Source organism: Dryas octopetala, chromosome 6 (genome assembly GCF_963921425.1).
Source record: "Dryas octopetala chromosome 6, drDryOcto1.1, whole genome shotgun sequence".
Taxonomy (NCBI): domain Eukaryota; kingdom Viridiplantae; phylum Streptophyta; class Magnoliopsida; order Rosales; family Rosaceae; genus Dryas; species Dryas octopetala.
In genome coordinates this window covers 1,338,917-1,356,927 of record NC_141371.1, presented here as the reverse complement: position 1 = coordinate 1,356,927, position 18,011 = coordinate 1,338,917, and the positions used below count along the sequence as shown (strand labels likewise).

Sequence of the window (18,011 nt, the reverse complement as noted above, 5' to 3'; positions counted from 1 at the left end):
AAAAAAAAGATGCAATCTAGCAAGGTTTTCATTGCTAGATTATGTATGTTATAAGAGAAATAAATTATGTATGATATATATATTGTGTATATTTAATGGTATATATTATCTATTATAACATACATAATATATAAGAGAAATAAATGTCACTATGAATGTATAATAGGCTTAATAGCACATATCTTAGAGGTGGGGGATTAATCTTTAAAGCTAATCCAACATTATTAGAATAAATGTCACTAGTAGATACATGTTACTCACACACACATACATATATATATATATCATGTTACTCATATATATGTGTATATAAATACATGTTACTCAAATAATATATATCATGTTTGAAATTTTGAATATAATAAGCTTAAATATTTAGTAATTAGTAATTACAATTGGTGGGATATTCAAGTTGGAACAACTGTAGAATTGTCTCATATCTTCAATTCTCCTCCCTAATAAAAAAAAAAAAAAAGTAATTACATGTACGGAAAAATGTGGGTGTTTGTGTTACCAACTTACCATTTATGTTATTATGATATACATATATTTATAATGTACATATGTTTATATTAATAGTATTAGTCATCTTTTTTAAAATATATGTTATATGTATCATACTAAATAAATGATAAAATATATAATATGGAATAAATTGGCATAATTTCGGAAATATCGGATCGGAATGTCTTCGGAACATTTCGGAATTTTTTGGATCGGAATCGGAATTTACATAAACATTCCAATTCCAATCCAATTTTTTTCGGAATTTTCGGATTTCGGCATTTTCGGATTCGGCATTTTCAGATTCGGAATAAAATTGGAAATTTTCGGATAGGAATCGGTCGGATTCGGATTTTCCAATCCAAATCACACCCCTAATATTCACACCCAATAATTCTACTTAACACACCCAACAAACACAACCTTAAACAACCCTTTACACACAAACACCACGCCTTCTCTCTCTCTTAAATCCAACCTGCTTCCTTACTTGTAATGGTTTCATGCAATTGGCATTGGATATTTTTATCTATACAGCCCCACATTATTTATGTATTCAATTATTCATCTTAGATTAAATCCATATATTAAATGCTGTAATTTTTAAGTCAAGATATATTAGTGTTGTATTCATAGATAGAAGTAGAAGCATGTATCGACATTATGGGCTAAACTAATTTTATAAGAAAATAAAAAACGATTTATTTTTAAAAGATCAGTAACTTTTACTTATAAACAATAATGGAGAGGGTTTGAAAATGTCCACTAGAAGTCTAGAACTCATTTTGGCATTTAAAATGTCCTTATTAAGAACTCATTGTGGCGTTTATGTGACATGTGGACTAATTTTTTACTCATGTGAATAAAAAAATTAATACATTTTTTAAAAGTAAAATTATTTAATAAAAGAAAACAAAAAGTAAAATTAAATCAAACAAAAAAGAGCGCTTCTTGTTCTTGTTACGGAATGTTATGTTACGGAATTGGTGCGGAAATATAACTTCAGCCGTCAGATTGATTGATTGTGCCGCTAAGATCAAATGGAGCATTTAAGTGAATTAAAACCCTCTAGGGTTCACACCCAGCTGCGATTCTGCACAATCCGACGGATTATAAAACTCTTCCGCATCTATTCCGTAAAGTTCATTCCAGTCCCGTTTCATCTCTTATTCGGAGGGAGCAAGAAAGAGAGAGAGAGAGAGAGTGAGAGCGCGCACCGCCGCGGACAAAAATGCTTCAGCACAGGTCTTGCTGTGACTCTCTCTTCGCTTCGGACTTTGGGTTGAGGCCGTGTTTGGTTGTGCCAAAAACAAAAAACGCATTCGCTCTCTACATGGACCTCAAAGAGAAGGACAAGCTTTTAACTCCTGCTTCTGCTTCTTCTCGCTCACTAAAGCAGCAGCCTCACCAGAATCGCAATCCAGTCTTGGCTTGCCGAGCATCACGTGACTCTTCCAGGTATATTTCTTTCCAAACTTCATTTCAAAATATATGAGCATGTATTTTCAGCAATCTCTTTCAGTGTTTTTTTTTATTTATAAATTTTGGACAGCTTGAGCTTGACACATGTGTGTGTATACATATATATAGATATTATTTTCTAGTTGGCTGAAATTTGTATTTAATTATTTTAAATAAGTTTTGCTATACTGTGTGTGTGACGTTCGGCTATTATAGTATATGAATACTGTGTATGCAGGAAAGATGATTTACCTGTTCATGGACTGTCGGAAATGATTGTTGGTGTTCTTGGAGGAGGTCAACTGGGTCGTATGCTATGCCAAGCAGCTTCACAAATGGCCATTAAAGTCATGGTATTGGATCCTCAAGAGAATTGCCCGGCCAGTGCACTTGCCTATCATCATATGCTTGGAAGCTTTGATGATAGTGCTACAGTCCAAGAGTTCGCAAAGAGGTTCGAATTTCATGAACTTGATCGCATTCATGCTGTTTATGTTGTATTGTTTTTCTTGTCATGCCAATTAAGCATCCCTTTGTTTCCGAAATTGAAAAATAATATGTTCGTATCCTAATGTTGTTCTTGGTAGTTAGATGTGGAGTGCTGACTGTGGAAATTGAACATGTGGATGTGGAGACGCTAGAGAAGCTTGAACAACAAGGAGTAGATTGCCAACCCAAAGCCTCTACAATCAGAATAATTCAGGTTTTTGTCTTCATTTTTATATCGATTTGTAATTCCAGTATTCACTGCATTATTCCATTAGAATATTGATAAGCATTTTGCTAAAGTTTAACATGTCTCTTGCATTTAACATGTAACAGGATAAATATCTCCAAAAGGTTCATTTTTCGCAGCATGATATTCCACTTCCTGAATTTATGCAGGTCGGTTACTCTTCATGTATTTGATTGAAAGATTAAAGTAAATAAAATTTTCAATTTTTCTTTCTATAACTGTGCAAGATTATATAATTCTTAATATGGCAAAGGCAGATAGATGATCTTGAAGGTGCCAAGAGAGCAGGGGATCTCTTTGGCTATCCTCTTATGATAAAAAGTAAAAGGTTAGCTTATGATGGACGTGGAAATGCTGTTGCTAAGAGTCAGGATGAGCTTTCTTCTGCTGTAACTGGTAAATATGTCCATCAAAATTTTAACTGGATTGTGATTGATTTGTAGAATTCGACTTTGTTTGCAGTTTTGAAGTCATTGTTCTTTGGTCCAATTTACAGAGAAAATTGTTGAATCTTATTCCTTCTGCTTGCTTGTGTGTTCACTCATCCTTTTCTTGGGCTTGCATATTTATTCCAATCTTTAATGTTATAGCAGTCTCTGAATATCTCCAAATCATTGTAACAGTGGTTTTCAATTTCATTAAAATATAAAATCACTGAGTCTTGGTTGCTGCAAGGCTTTTCAATTTCAATTCTCATTTTGTGTCTGTCAAATTATTTATTTAAGCTTTCAACCATTTTTCTGTTTTGTTAAGTACTGCTGGCCTTATTGCTTATCTATAGAAGATATCTTTAGGGGGGTGTACTCAATCCCGATTTTTAAAGACTTTTTTTAAGTGACAGACTTTCATAGATTTTCATAATTATGATGGACTTTCAAAGAGTTTTATAGACTTTTATAGACTTTCATGGAGTTTTATTAAAAAACTTTCATAGACATTGATAGACTTTCAATGACTTCTTGATACAAATATCATTGTGAAATATTGTAAGATAATAGCATTCGTATATCACAAAGGGCAATGAAAACGCAATGAAATCAAACAGAAAGGCAATGAAAAAGCAGTGAAATCAAACAAAAAATGACAAGCTGATGAAAGAATAACCTTCAAGAAATCAAGATTGTTAAAAAACCTACTAATATATTGAATGATCTAAAACTGGTCTTCAATATTTGTTGAAACTTACTATTTAATGTTACATGGATAATGTTAAATCCAGGTAACGTGAAAACAAGCTTCCAAGTGTGAAGACAATTAAATTAAAAAATAAAATAATACATAATGAGAAATGCATATAAGTTTTAAAATTTGAAAGAAATAATATTGTATTACTACTTAACATATAAGCCAAAAATTTAAATAACAATAATGCTAATTGTCCCACATTTTTTTTTTCACATTTATATCTCACCTGATGTGTCATTACTTTACTGGAACGGTATTTCCTTTTTTTTTTTTTAGGTTTTATTTTTTAATTTTTAGTGTCCAATGTATGAATGTCATGTAAGATGGTATGAAATTATAGTATAAAAATGTGGTAAGTGTAGCATTACTGTTTAAATAATGTTGAACGAATCTCTTTATTATTATATCTAACAGATAAATCTAACTCAAGTCATCCTTGAAACTCTCAACGTAAACATACAAAAAATAAAAGGGTGGAACAATATATTATAATTGACATGTTGTAAACCCAGAAAACTAACTTCTGGAGCACTGAAGTCTGGAGTTAGAACCGTATATGACAGGTCTATTTATATGTAATGGTATAGTGATGTGACAATATAAGGAATATGTGTATCAATGTTGGAAGGGACATACACTCGCGCATGCAATGCTGGAGGAGGCGGAGAGAGAGAAGGGGAAGCCTTTTCTCAAAAGTCTTTCAAAGTCTTGGGGGAGAATGGAAGAGAAATAAAAAGATTTGGTATATATACTTTAATGCCAAAAGTCTTTCAAAGTCTATGGATTTGAGAAATCTGTGAAAGTCATTGACATTTTGAGTACCGTATGACTTTCATAGACTTTTAAAAAGTATTGATTGAGTACCCCTGACTTTTATAGACTTTTTAAAAGTATATAAAAGTCTTAATTGAGTACCTCTCGACTTTTTAATTTAACAAAAGTCTTTAAAAGTTTTGATTGAGTACACCCTCCTTAGTTTGATTTGCATGTTGCGTTAAAGTCACACCTGGCACAACTTCTTTTTCTCATATGATTTACATGGTTTTATTCTCTTTCAAATTATACCTCTTTGCGTGTGGTTGTTTTCATATTGAATTAAACTAGTGGAGGCTATGCATTTACTAATTTTTTAAGTTTGTTGCAGCTCTCGGAGGGTTTGATCGTAGTTTATATGTTGAGAAATGGGCCCCTTTTGTGAAGGTTGGTGTCTAGCATTTACCATTGGATTTAGTCATAATTTAATTTGTGGATTTACCTTCTATGTTTTATTTTCAACCATTTTGTTTCTTCACTTATTGGCAATGCAAGTGTAACACAGAATGTGTGATGATTTACATACCAAATATTTATTTGCATCTAAATAAATAGTTGCTGAACAAGTACAGCAGTGGGTTTTGCCTAAAATGCATAAAAACTGTCTAATTCTTCAGTTTGTAAACTAATAACAAAATCAATCTCATCATCATACTCCGTGGTCAGTTACATCATATTGCTATTTTGCCATTTTTTTGTCATGGGCCTATTTGTAACTCCAAATTTTAGACCGTATTTGAGTTATGCTTTATTGCTAACGATGTGACATGGAATGTCTTCTAAGTTTAAGATTTTTTAATATCACTGATAAAATTTCCTACATGTTTGGAAACCTAACTGCAGGAGCTTTCTGTCATTGTTGCTAGGGGAAGAGACAATTCTATCCTGTGCTATCCTGTTGTTGAAACCATACACAAGTAAGCTGCAGATTAAGTTTTGAATTGTCTGTCAGAAGCCAATCATTCTTTCTGCCATCTTAAATTTTAAGAACTGTATGAGATGCATTTAATCAGATGATACTAATATATACTTAAAGATGGATTTCATTCATGTTTGAGGATCTTGTCTTGCAGGGGAAACATATGTCACATTGTCAAGGCACCTGCTAACATCTCATGGAAGATCAGAAATCTGGCCACTGATACTGCATCCAGAGCTGTTGGTTCATTAGAAGGTGCTGGTGTGTTTGCAGTTGAATTGTTCTTGACAGAGGATGATCAGGTAGTAATTCTACCTCTGTTAACAACTCTGCATTATGGCTATACATTAGCTACTGGTTACTGTATTGCTTTTCATCTTTACTTTCAGAAATCTGCTGCATTCATCTAAGTTATGCATTTATTCACTTCTTGTCAGATTTTGCTAAATGAAGTAGCTCCTAGACCTCACAATAGTGGTCATCACACAATAGAGTCTTGCTACACCTCACAGTATGAACAGCTTTTGCGGGCTGTTGTTGGTCTTCCACTTGGTGATCCATCAATGAAAACTCCTGCTGCAATTATGTACAATTTACTTGGTGAAGATGAGGTGAGCTTCTATTCAATTATGTGAAGTTTGCCACCTGTCTGCACTTTATTTCTTATTTTTAGTTCCAAAATTAGATGAATATATAGCGAGAAATGTACAGTTATCACTATGTTTGTAGAAGATGGATCAATTAATCAAATGTTGACCTTTCAGGGGGAACCTGGTTTTCATCTAGCTCATCAACTGATTGGAAGAGCATTGCATATTCCAGGGGCAACCATTCATTGGTATGATAAGCAAGGTTAGGTTCCGCTTATGTTCTTTAATGTCTCAACTCTTTCTGATTCATACTCTAGAATTACCTGCATATTTTTTTGATGTTGTGGCAGAAATGCGGAAGCAACGGAAGATGGGTCATATCACCATTGTTGGATCCTCCATGGGCAATGTGGAAAAACGTCTGGATGCAATGCTAAATGAAGAAAGCTCTGATAGTCAGTCTGCAGGTAATTGTAATAGGGTGATTTTGTAATTATGCATTTTACTATGGAAAAAATTGGTGCACATCTTTTGAGAGATTCAGTCCAAAGTTTGCAGGGCTCATGCCCTATTATGTGTACGAGTAAATTTCATAGCATGATCGATGATTATTGTGTAATGATACTTGTATACATAGGTGAATTACATATTCAAAAATCTATTTTGGGGCAAAGCCCTCCCTCCCCTGTGCCTTGTATAGCTGCACCCCTTCTGAAACCAAATTATGATGCCATTTCATTTCATTGTAATTTAATAGTCTTAACAAAATAACAAGTTTTAACTGTTTTGAACTTTGTTATGTTCAAATTGCATTCATGTTGGTTTCTTTTACTGAATGAAGTCACACCATGCGTTGGGATCGTAATGGGCTCTGATTCAGATCTTCCTGTTATGAAGGATGCCGCAAAGGTTTTGAATATGTTTGGAGTTCCTAATGAGGTTTGCTTCTCATATGTTGTGGTTTTTGTCAAATGAATACCTGTTAGATGTGTTTTATATGCTTTTGTACTATATGATGTAATGAACTACAATTTCCAGGTGAGAATAGTTTCAGCACATCGAACTCCTGAATTGATGTATTCTTATGCCTTGTCTGCTCGGGAGAGAGGCATTCAAGTCATCATTGCTGGTGCTGGTGGTGCAGCCCACTTGCCAGGCTAGTTATATAAACCATGTCCCAACCAAAGTGCTTCAATGCAGTATCCATTTTCTTGGAGTAATTAAAATCTGTCTTGTTTTTCCAGGCATGGTAGCTGCACTCACTCCTTTGCCCGTGATTGGTGTCCCTGTGCGTGCTTCTACATTGGATGGAATTGATTCGCTTTTATCAATTGTGCAGGTATATTGTTTCAAACTTTTTCTTTTGTTCTTTTTTAAAATTACAATTATGGAGAAAATGTAGTATTCTACTTTCTTAATGCCCTAGAAATTTGAATTGTGAGACACCACCAATGCCTGGGATCTAATAGTTTATTTCCTTTTCTGGTGCAATGGTAATGATTATGGGTTGTCAAGTGCTAGGGTGCTTGAGAGCAACCACTTCATGTAAAAGTCCTTGGCACAGGTAATATAAAATTAAGGCAACTGGATGAAGGCAGATTTATACACCACGTTTTATTGGACACAAGACACTCTGTTGTTGAAATGACATTCTTTTCAAAAGAATTTTGTGAATGCTTTTCAAGTAGTGTTTGGTGCCTACATTATGACGAGTGAAATCCTTATTTTTCCCTACAAGATCATGCTTATTTTATTTTTTTTCTTTGATTGACCATTTTCCTTACTGTGTTTGACATACTTAAGACTGTTATTTGTTTTTTGCGACTTATCAGAAAATTTATTTAGTTTTTATTTTGGTTATGCAGATGCCAAGAGGTGTCCCGGTTGCAACAGTTGCTGTAAACAATGCCACTAACGCTGGTTTGCTGGCAGTAAGGATATTGGCTGTTTGTGATGCTGATCTACTAGCAAGGTTGGTCCGTGCACTTTATCCATGCATGTTGCAAAGTTTGCATTTAAATATGAAATTAAAATTTCTATAGTCGTTTGCCTGCATTTTGTTGATGTGGCATTAAATTGAGTGCAGAATGAGCCAATATCAAGAAGACACAAGAAATGAAGTCTTGACAAAAGCAGAGAAGCTACAGAAAGATGGTTGGGAATCTTACTTGAATCCTTGACAGCCAAAGCGCTCTGACAATATCTGTTCAATTTTTGGAGTTTTACTGTCTCTTGAAGTCACAGGTTTCCTGAACATGCCATTAAACACAGAAAAGTTCAATTCCACCAAAGAGATGTGGATGTGCTAAAAAGGTATGTAACAGTTCATCAAGCCGAATTAAGCTCAGGACTTTGTCGAATGTGATTTTAAGCTCGGGAGTCGAAGAATAGGTATTTGGTGAGTAAATTTATGTAACGGGTCTAAGAGCTTGGGCTCTATGGCCCATTGAATTGGGACATGCAGCTTGTGATTGGACCACAAGCCCACAGTCTTGAATTTTCTGATATAATGTTACTTTGAAACAAAAATATATGTTATCTAATATGATAATATCATTGATATTTAAATGGTCTAGATCAATTCCCACGCTTAGTAACATTATTGGTAAATCAAGTCCTCTCTTATATTACACGTTATAGTCTACCACTACAATTGCATGACAGACTGACAGAGGAGCATGGTGTTGAATATATATATATATATATATATATAAATGACATATTTTTCCCTTTTTCTAGAGGAGGGGGGAGGGGGTGTGAGCTAAGACCCATTCTGCGCTTTGTAGCTTCAGTCAAAAGTCTAGGGATTTTACATGTCAATATCTGTAGCCGATTTTTAAGATCTTTGATCTATAAAATGAGACAACTTTCAGTTTAGGCCAAAAAGAAAATCAAATTTAAGATTCAAAGATGTAATATTATAATGTAACTTTTTTTCCTTTTAAAATTTGTCGCCCAAACAGAAACATAATATAAGACCAAAATATATTCAATATTGCCATACCCAAATTCTGAGAAGGCAGTAACAACGTGTATTTCCACCCAAGACCAATTCATACATCCCAATCCAAGCCACTTCATTCAGTGGGTCAATCATAAAGTTGACCCCCATGACAATCGACCATCTTAACTTTGATTTATGTATCAAAATCTGGACCTGTTCAATAGTGGTTCCGTGTCTTTGATTGAGACCATTCTCTAATTCAAATTTCAAACCGCGGCTCCAAGTCAATTGATCAAACACATTATACTAAATCAAATTAATTGTGCATTTCTATAAATACCAACCCTCTCGTTCCATAAATGGCATAAACATCCCAATCCCTCTTCTTTCATTCTCAAATCTCACCCATTTTTGAATTCAAAGTCTCAAACAAACACCAAAACAAAACAAACATATACACATTCCAAAACCAAAATTTCCATTTATTTCATATACAAATGGGGTTTCTTCAAAATAAGTACCACATGAGAGTTGCATTTGTGTTCACAATGTTATGTGTATCTGGTTTCCGGGAAGTTTTGAGCATGAGGCCATTAGAAGGAGAGCAGTGGCTGAAGGATAATGATTCTCTTCACATTCAGTCACTGCGGGGTAAGACGCCGCCAACTGGGGGTAATCCATGCACGAATATTCCAGGACAGGGCACCGGCCGTTGCACATTTGAAATAGATGTTGCCGGCAGTGTTGGTCATGAGGCTTTCCCTGGTCACGTTGTTAATTTTGCACCAGCTTCTGCTGCCAATGACACTAAAAAGCAAGACCCAACTTCTTGATCATATGATCAACTCAGGATTCATGGTTAATTTTCAAAGTGTACATTGCTGTAATTCAGCTTTAGGTGAAGATATTAACTGAATTGTAATTTTATTCATTTTTCTGTTTTTATTTTTTATTCGTTACCTTTGGGAGCAAGCAACCATGCAGAAACTCAATGGTTGTGAAACCCATATATGAACTGATGTTAACAAATAACAAGTACTAAGTACTAAATAAAATTTATTCGATTTTTTTTTCTTCATTTGGCACAATTGTGCACCTGTTCTTTATATTATATTTGAACACAGATGATGCCATTTACAATTCATGAACAATTATATACGTGCATTATACTCCATGAATAAAATTTCTTGCATATCATATCATGCTCAGTTTTGCTTATTTCAATTAGACGTGAACGACTCTCAACTATTGATTAACTTGGACTCACTATGAGATCCACATCAATCAACCACTGAAAGATGTCAATGATAACATTTTTCTTTTACACAAATTCCTGGTATTTTATATTATAAATCCAATTTGGTATTTCACTGATGATGGCATGCAGGTCACTTTTGTGGACTTTTCTCAGTTCCCACTTGATTTGGCGACTGGTATGCTGACTTTAATTGTCTAAAACATATTTTAACATGGACTTTTTCTCTTGGTCAGAATTTTTCACATGTACTATTTATAAGAATGCACAAGCATGTGGAGTTCTTCTATAGAATAAAAAATAGAGAGTTTTTGACATTATTGGCCCATTTCCTATTAGTTTAAGGCTTACCTTTTTTTGCAGACAATAGCTACTTAACATGATACTAGAATTTGGTTGCCTGTGAATTCTTTGGACGTTTCAACTACACTTGGGTTGAATTGGGATAATCTGAATATTATATACATTAGCAAATCCATTAATTAAAATTTGGGAAAACTTAGGCTTCTAACCTGTACAACTGAGGTGTGGCAGCAATGGTGAAGCAACTTAATTAGAAAGAAGTTAGAAGAATGTTAATAACATTGCAACTTAATTGACAAAATTTTCAGAACTTGTGTTTGCAAACCAACCTGCAGAACACTCACCTAACATGTATAACTGAGGTTTGTAAATGAAAACAAGCAAACATATGACATATCATCAAGAAGGCTAAGAGAGGCAGGTGAGTCAGCTCCTACAATCAAAACACTTATATTATACCATATCTGCACTCTTAGGCAAGGCCTCAGAAGCCTTTTGTTTGAGCTCAGGGACTGAGAGAAGGACTTTGACCAATCCAGTGTGACAATCATGCCCCATCTGCACAAGAACACTGCAACATTTCTTAGTGAGAGGACCCATAAGTGGCTCGATCACTCCAAAACATGCTGGCAAATATCTCTGTGGCACACTGAAGTGTCATATTTTTTGCACATTCATCCAAATTAGTTTTATATATAGTACCCTGGTGAGGGTTCTGGAGGCAATTCAGGCTCAAAATCATAAGCAGGCCCAGGAATGTGTACATAGCCATCTTCATAAACTGCAGGGCGCCAGGGCTTATGGACTATGTATGAGATTGTACAAGCATGTGGAATTCATAATATAGAATAAAAAATAGAGAGTTTTTGACATTATTAGTCCATTTCCTATTAGTTTTAGGCTCACCTTTTTTGCAGACAATAGCTACTTAACTCTGTAGCTATTGGGTTAATTCAGTAATGAGTCTCTTTTCATTAGTCTTGAATTTTTGTAAGTTTGAAAGTTTCAATTCATATATCTTGGTCTGAACTGTCACATTGAAACAGAAAAGGTAATTAGCAAGCAATATATAACTTTGCAAATGTTACTATGAAAAGCCTTAATTTCTTAATAAAGCACCAAAACAGTGGGGGGTGAGCAGTACTGGAGCCAATACCATATTTAGGACCCTGGTCCCTGTGACCTATACCCCTGCCATTTTTCATATTTACCAGTACCTTTTAATAGCTTTACACTTTTACTTGGTGGTCAATGGTCACTGAACCATTGGTGCATTGACCAATAACAAAAAATTGACCCATTGGTTCAGGCAGCAGGAGAATCCTCATTGACAAAAGCACCAAATAAACCATTATATAAGAATTAAATTAATGTGAGCCCTGTGACTGTGAGGACATAATTTCATTGCTCTTTGATCTTTTTGCCATGAACTTGAAAAATTGAAACCAAGTGTGTGTGCAGAAAGCTTAGGCCTCTTATGTAATTTGACACTATCAAAACATTTGGGTAAAAACAAGCAAGTGTGTGCCCTACTTCTACCAGAACCAGAGGTCCAGAACCCAGAAGAAGAGAGTGTCAAACATGTGGGACATGAACCTGTTGCCAGTCACATGGTTAGTGCAGCACAAGGAAAAGACCAATTTGTAGGTACACCACATAACTACAAATTTTGTGAGGCATAGGGGCCAAGGGCAATGGGATATTGACATGTTGTTATGTGAAAAAGGGAATGTGGTGTGACATTTCAAGCCAAAGAATACAGACATGTGAAACTGTGTCATATTATATACATATATATTAACAATGAACACCACTCTCTCCACTCTATTATAATTTATATCAGAGTATCATGTATATATTAATTGCCTTAGCTGTCATTTTGACTGCAAAACCTAGTCATATAATTCGGCACCCTCTTCAATGTGCTTCGACTCCCACAGTCCCTGTGTTGAGTGTCCCACCACAAATATGCCATGCTTAGTTTTATTATTTCAATGAATTTCAAGTGAAAATCTATGCATCATGCATATATACTATGGATTCTCATAGGCTAGGGGAGAGGAACAAGACTACAAAGAGAGTGTGAGATCTCAATTTTAAATGATTGAATGCATGATTGAGATTTGAGAGAGAATGAATGTGTATCTCCTCAATCTATATATTTATTAATAAAAGAATAGATGTAGTCTTGTAGAGGACCAATATATGCATCAGTTCATATGATTATATTGCACTGATAGTCTAATAGTCTGATACCATAATAATATTAATATATCATGGGTTTTTTTTTATTTTTATATAGTCCCTGTATGTGTATGGGTCACAAACTCACAAAACGAGCCAATGTGCACCCTCTTCAACTTCAAATCCAACAACTGTGTATGACATCATTCTTCAAGTCACAAAACTACTTATTTAGTTATTTGTACAATATTAGTAATCATATTTGCTCACCATAAGGTCCATATATGATACATATATACAACTTACAGGTGAAGTCAACTTTTTTTTTTTGGGACTGAGAAGTCAACTTTTATGCTTGAGTGCTTTTGTATCAGACAATCACAGTATCATAGAAAAAAAAAACTAAAAAAAAAGAAAGAAAGCTTTGATGCTTGTCTTGAATAAAGAGGAGGAAAAGATGAGATAAAGATTAATGCAGGCTGGTGAAAGTGCCAAACCAGGCAGCCTTTGAGTGTGAATTTTGATATATAAGAATCAATTACGGTACTCAATTTTGATATATAAGAATCAATAACAGTACTCACTCAACAGAACAGTTGGCTATTATGAAAAGGGTCTGCCTTTGAATTTGATACTTCTGCTCTCTTATATAAATTAATTAAGAAAATAATATTATTGCAGATTTGCATATACTCTCAAACCGATGATGTTTTGAATCTTGTCTGTCTTTTATTACTTTAAAATTTAAATTGTGCAAGAATCTTATTCTTAAAAATATCACCTTGTTCTTTTATTATGGTTAATTTCATTTATATGCCTCAATTATACATCACTTATCAACTGGGTACCTCTGTTTCAAAAACTTTCATTCGGATACCTTAATTTCAATATTTCGTCAACTTAGTACCTCCGTTAGTCTGACCGTTAGGAAAACCGTTATCTGCATACGTGACGTTGACGTGGCACACGCGGACCCACCATTAAACATTAATTTGTCTTTTAAAAAAAGACACATATACAAAAATTAATAAAAAAATTCAATAAAACCCTTAAAATTATATAAAATTGAAAAAAAAAAAAAACCAACCCCCAACACCCTCCCTCCCCTTCATCCCCCACCCTTCCCCCACCCAGGCCACCCCCTCCACCTTCCCCGCCCCTCCCCCCCAAACCCAGGCCACCCCCCCATCTCCCTCGCCCTTCCCCCCCAAACCCAGGCCACCCCCTCCACCTCCCTCGCCCTTCCCCCCCAAACCCAACCCCCCTGGCCCGTCGCACCCTCCTTCCACCTAACCCCAACCTCTTTTCCACCTTTTCCCAAACTCTCCCAAACAGAAACCAAAAACTCATTGCCAAGATTGAAAAAATTAATTATTTAAGGAAAACTCATCAATCAAAACCATTAAACATCCAAAACCCATCTCCAAAATCAATTTTTCTTCCCCAAAAATTTTTTTAGCTAAAATAAAAGTTGATTTGAAAAACAAGAACTAACCATCATTCAAGAGGAAGCCCAGAAACCCAGCAACACCTCCGCCTCCCCTGCACAGCCATCCAACTGCTGCCTTTCTCACCGATCGCCACCCTCCCCCCTGCGTCCTTCCAAACCCCTAGCCCCAACCCCAGGCCCTCACTTTCTCTCTCTGCCTTACTCGATCTCTCTCTGCCTCACTCTCTCTCCTCGTTCCTCTCCTTTCTCTCTGTCATTAGCAGTTCGTGCCTCTTCCCGCCCCGTCCAGCGCATACCCGTGCCCTTTCCCACTAAGCCGCAGAAACCGACCGAAAAGCCCCTAACAACGATGCAAGACCTCTTCCGCATGGTCCGCGAGTCCCTGGTGTTTCGGACCCCAGGCAGGGACGACGGAGGATGGGGGTTCGGTGGTGTTGCTGGGTGTTTGGGCTTCCTTTTTTTTTTCTTTTTCAATTCAATTATTTAAGTTTTATATTATTATATTATTTTAAAGGTTATTAGTTATTTATTTATTTTGGTTTAGGTGGCTATTTTTAAATGTCAAGTCAATATTTAATGGTGGGGTCCGCATGTGCCATGTCAGTGCCACGTATGCAGATAACGGTCAGACTAACGGAGGTACTAAGTTGACGAAATATTGAAGTTTAGGTACCGAATAAAATTTTTTGAACCAAAGATACCCAGTTGATAAGTAATGTATAATTGAGGTATATAAATGAAATTAACCCCTTTTATTAATTAATTTTATTGGAGATGGGGCCAGACAAGATTTTGGGTTTAACTTTTAATTGATAGGATAATCATGATGCTCTCTCTCTGCTTTGTAGTTTGTAGTTGCATAAATTAATTATATAATTATTTGTGGTGTAATTCTATAATAACTTCTATCACGTCATTAGTGATTAAATTGAAGAATAAAATGGAATTAATAATTGAATAGATGGAAGAGACACAGTCACGTGGTTGCAATCCTGGGAACATACTTTTTGGATCCTGACAGGACCATCAAATATTATTTATATCACCAGAAAAAGCCTCAGAAATTAAAGTACAAAGTCAAAGTATACATATTTATTATACGGTGTGAAGTCTCATGTTCCTACGCAGAGAAGGAGCATAATGTATTCATGTCCAAGGCTACCCCTTCTGGGTTCAAACACCAATGTTGTCCCTCAACTGTAATTTCCACCAAATTATAGATTTTGTATATACCCAAAAAATGAAAAAAAGTTATTCTAATTATAGAGCTTAAAAGAGGACTAGGGGAGTGTACTTGTACAGTTGAACTCTTGCAATAAGAATATTTTGTGGTTGAATGAATATAAAATTATTTTTTAATGTTTGAGTTAGTAGTTTAGTACATATGTAAAAGTGAAAGGAGGTAATAGGTTAGAATAAGAATAGATTTAGAGTTAATTCTCTTCTATTTAATAAAAAAAATATTTAATTTTTTTAGCTTTTATACTTTTAATGGTTAAAACTTAAAAGTATTTATTCATACACTTAAAATCTCGAGTTAAAAGTATGAGGGTAGAAGTATGTGTAGGCACATGCAGAAACGTACCTGTATGATGTATATATACAGGTACTAACATGGTAGAAGAATTCTTAATACAAAACTTTTTGTTGGGTTATAAAGCATAGTTGTAATTTGTAAAGGTAAACTCAAATTGAAGTTAAAAGTCACGGGGTCAAGATTGAAGGGCCCTCTAGTTTTAAGGCAATGCACTGTTTGACAAGATAGGCACATCACATCACAATCACATTCACATAAGCCAAAGCAATGGAGCTACAGTAGTACAGAACTACAGTACTAGTAGCTAAGCCAAGCGCGTGAAGGTTGCTGGCTTTTGCCACAGGGATTGAGGGACAAGCCCCGGTGGCTATGTACAAAGGTAGCAAAGCAAGTATGAAAGGGATAAAGCTAAAGCCTTGAGGAAAAGACAGGGTTGGAATTTCAGTACAGAACTCAATTGAAACACCCCAACCACCCATCATGTAAGGAGAGCTGGGAGCACCACCAACCTCTCTCTCATTCATCATTAACTCCACTGTTCATGCACCCCCCCCAATATCTCCATCTTCTTTCCATTACCATGTGGCATACTGGGTTCCCTACCAAATTCTCAGAAAGAAAATAATGTACAATAATTCTCATAAACTTTTATGATCATACCCAAAATAATATCATACTGTGAATTATATATATTTTATTCCCATATGTATCTTTCTCAATGCAGCAAAAGATCATTTTGGTAAAAAGATTATTACTGTTTTATGTATGAATTGTGCTTAATAGTCAGAGATGTATGATGGGTAAGTGAGTTTGTGAGCAACAACTAGAAAAAGGAAGTGCCAGCTCAGCCTTAGATGCCTATTGGAGATTGTGTAGCTAGCTACTAGCTAGAGGATAAGTTTGGAGGGTTGCTTTTAACCTTGCTAATCTATTGAGGGGCCTAAATGAGGACAGTTGGAAATGAAGTGGAGGACACTAGTACAAATGTACAATTGTACAAAGCATGTGAACTCTTGGGTCCCTAGCTAAGTGGCATGGGGTCGAATTTCCAGAATATAATGAATATGAATCATATATGGCAATGTGTTGAGCCATTTCAGATTACTAAAACTGATAGTAAAGCATTAAATATCTTCCTTAGAGACATTGAAGTAGTTCAGCAAATATCCACACATCAATTATTGTGCCAGTTGCTAGTGCTATACTGCTATGGCATTTAGCAATAAAGTTCCAGCCTAGATAGATATAAATTATCAACATACTTCCACAAATTCTATAGTCGGTTGTTAACTTGTTCTAGTAAACTTTTTCTAAACCTTCAAAAATGGGATTAACCAGGTATTGGTGCATGCTGATTAACAGGTGGGATTTTCATATTTAAGCTAAAATATAAACCCATCATTCTGTTTAGTTCCAGAGTAGCTTATACAGTGAAAAAGCTTTTACAATTGATTAACATCATGAATATATTCGAATTACACAAACCCATTGTAGAAAAACCAACTCAAATCCTGTCAAAGTACACAAACCTGTATTTTAGATATCCAATAGAATTCCTAACAGCTTTATTCCATCAAATCCTATTATCCTACCAAATAAGCTAATCAGTGTTTGTACTTTTTATTACAGAACTATCCTATTGGGGTCGCCAAACCCAATTAAAAGCCAATATATATACTGTCATTCCAATATTTTTTTTTTTACTTTTTTTGGCTAAGCATCTCACTCTAAAAGATTATGCAGCTATTAATCAAAGAATGGTTGCAGACAAAGTTTAGTTTAGGGGCAGCAAAGTCACATCACGTGCTTGGCATCTGGAGAAGAGCGCGTTGGTGAAGGGAAGGAGCTTTCATGGAATCTCTTGACAGAGCCTAGACGTCATCACCATCAATAAGAGAGACCGAAGGACTTTGGACCGAAGCAGAGTCAGTCCAAACAACCCAACAGACGTTGTCATGAACAGTGTGACCTATCACCTATCAAATGTGATGATATATACATAATATACTTGTTGTATTTAACATATCTTCATGTAGATTTATTGTGGTTTTAATAGCAGGTCACGTTACCCCCCCCCCCCCCCCCCCCTCCAATTCTGAGATAGATAGAGAGAGAAAGGAAACATACCCA

General features: G+C 35.3%; 1 protein-coding gene across 4 annotated transcripts; it reads left to right on the top strand.

The window, feature by feature from the left end:
* Positions 1–1,651: 1,651 nt before the first annotated feature.
* On the top strand, positions 1,652–8,788 carry LOC147280781 (phosphoribosylaminoimidazole carboxylase, chloroplastic-like). Of its 4 annotated transcripts, XR_015122850.1 has the most exons (17): positions 1,652–1,962; positions 2,204–2,419; positions 2,557–2,668; positions 2,788–2,850; positions 2,959–3,097; positions 5,031–5,086; positions 5,543–5,616; positions 5,773–5,920; positions 6,056–6,229; positions 6,383–6,470; positions 6,559–6,675; positions 7,050–7,147; positions 7,247–7,364; positions 7,453–7,547; positions 7,730–7,772; positions 8,074–8,180; positions 8,295–8,325. XR_015122850.1 is itself a non-coding variant. In XM_086246983.1 (16 exons), the coding sequence occupies exons 1-16, from the start codon at positions 1,736–1,738 to the stop codon at positions 8,386–8,388; spliced, it is 1,926 nt and encodes a 641-aa protein (XP_086103109.1). In that variant the 5' UTR covers positions 1,652–1,735; the 3' UTR covers positions 8,389–8,788. The 4 variants fall into 4 exon arrangements, 3 of the variants coding, with proteins under 3 accessions (XP_086103109.1, XP_086103110.1, XP_086103111.1); XM_086246983.1 differs by lacking the exon at positions 7,730–7,772 and having other exon boundaries at positions 8,295–8,788; XM_086246984.1 differs by lacking the exons at positions 1,652–1,962; positions 7,730–7,772 and having other exon boundaries at positions 2,240–2,419; positions 2,553–2,668; positions 8,295–8,788.
* Positions 8,789–18,011: the final 9,223 nt, after the last annotated feature.

Bases quoted from the DNA above. Each gene is read 5' to 3' on its own strand.
- LOC147280781 (XM_086246983.1), top strand. From the start codon at position 1,736: ATGCTTCAGCACAGGTCTTGCTGTGACTCTCTCTTCGCTTCGGACTTT. The intron at 5,617-5,772 runs GTAAGCTGCAGA...CTTGTCTTGCAG, and splicing joins GTTGTTGAAACCATACACAA to GGGAAACATATGTCACATTG. The intron at 7,365-7,452 runs GCTAGTTATATA...TTGTTTTTCCAG, and splicing joins TGGTGCAGCCCACTTGCCAG to GCATGGTAGCTGCACTCACT.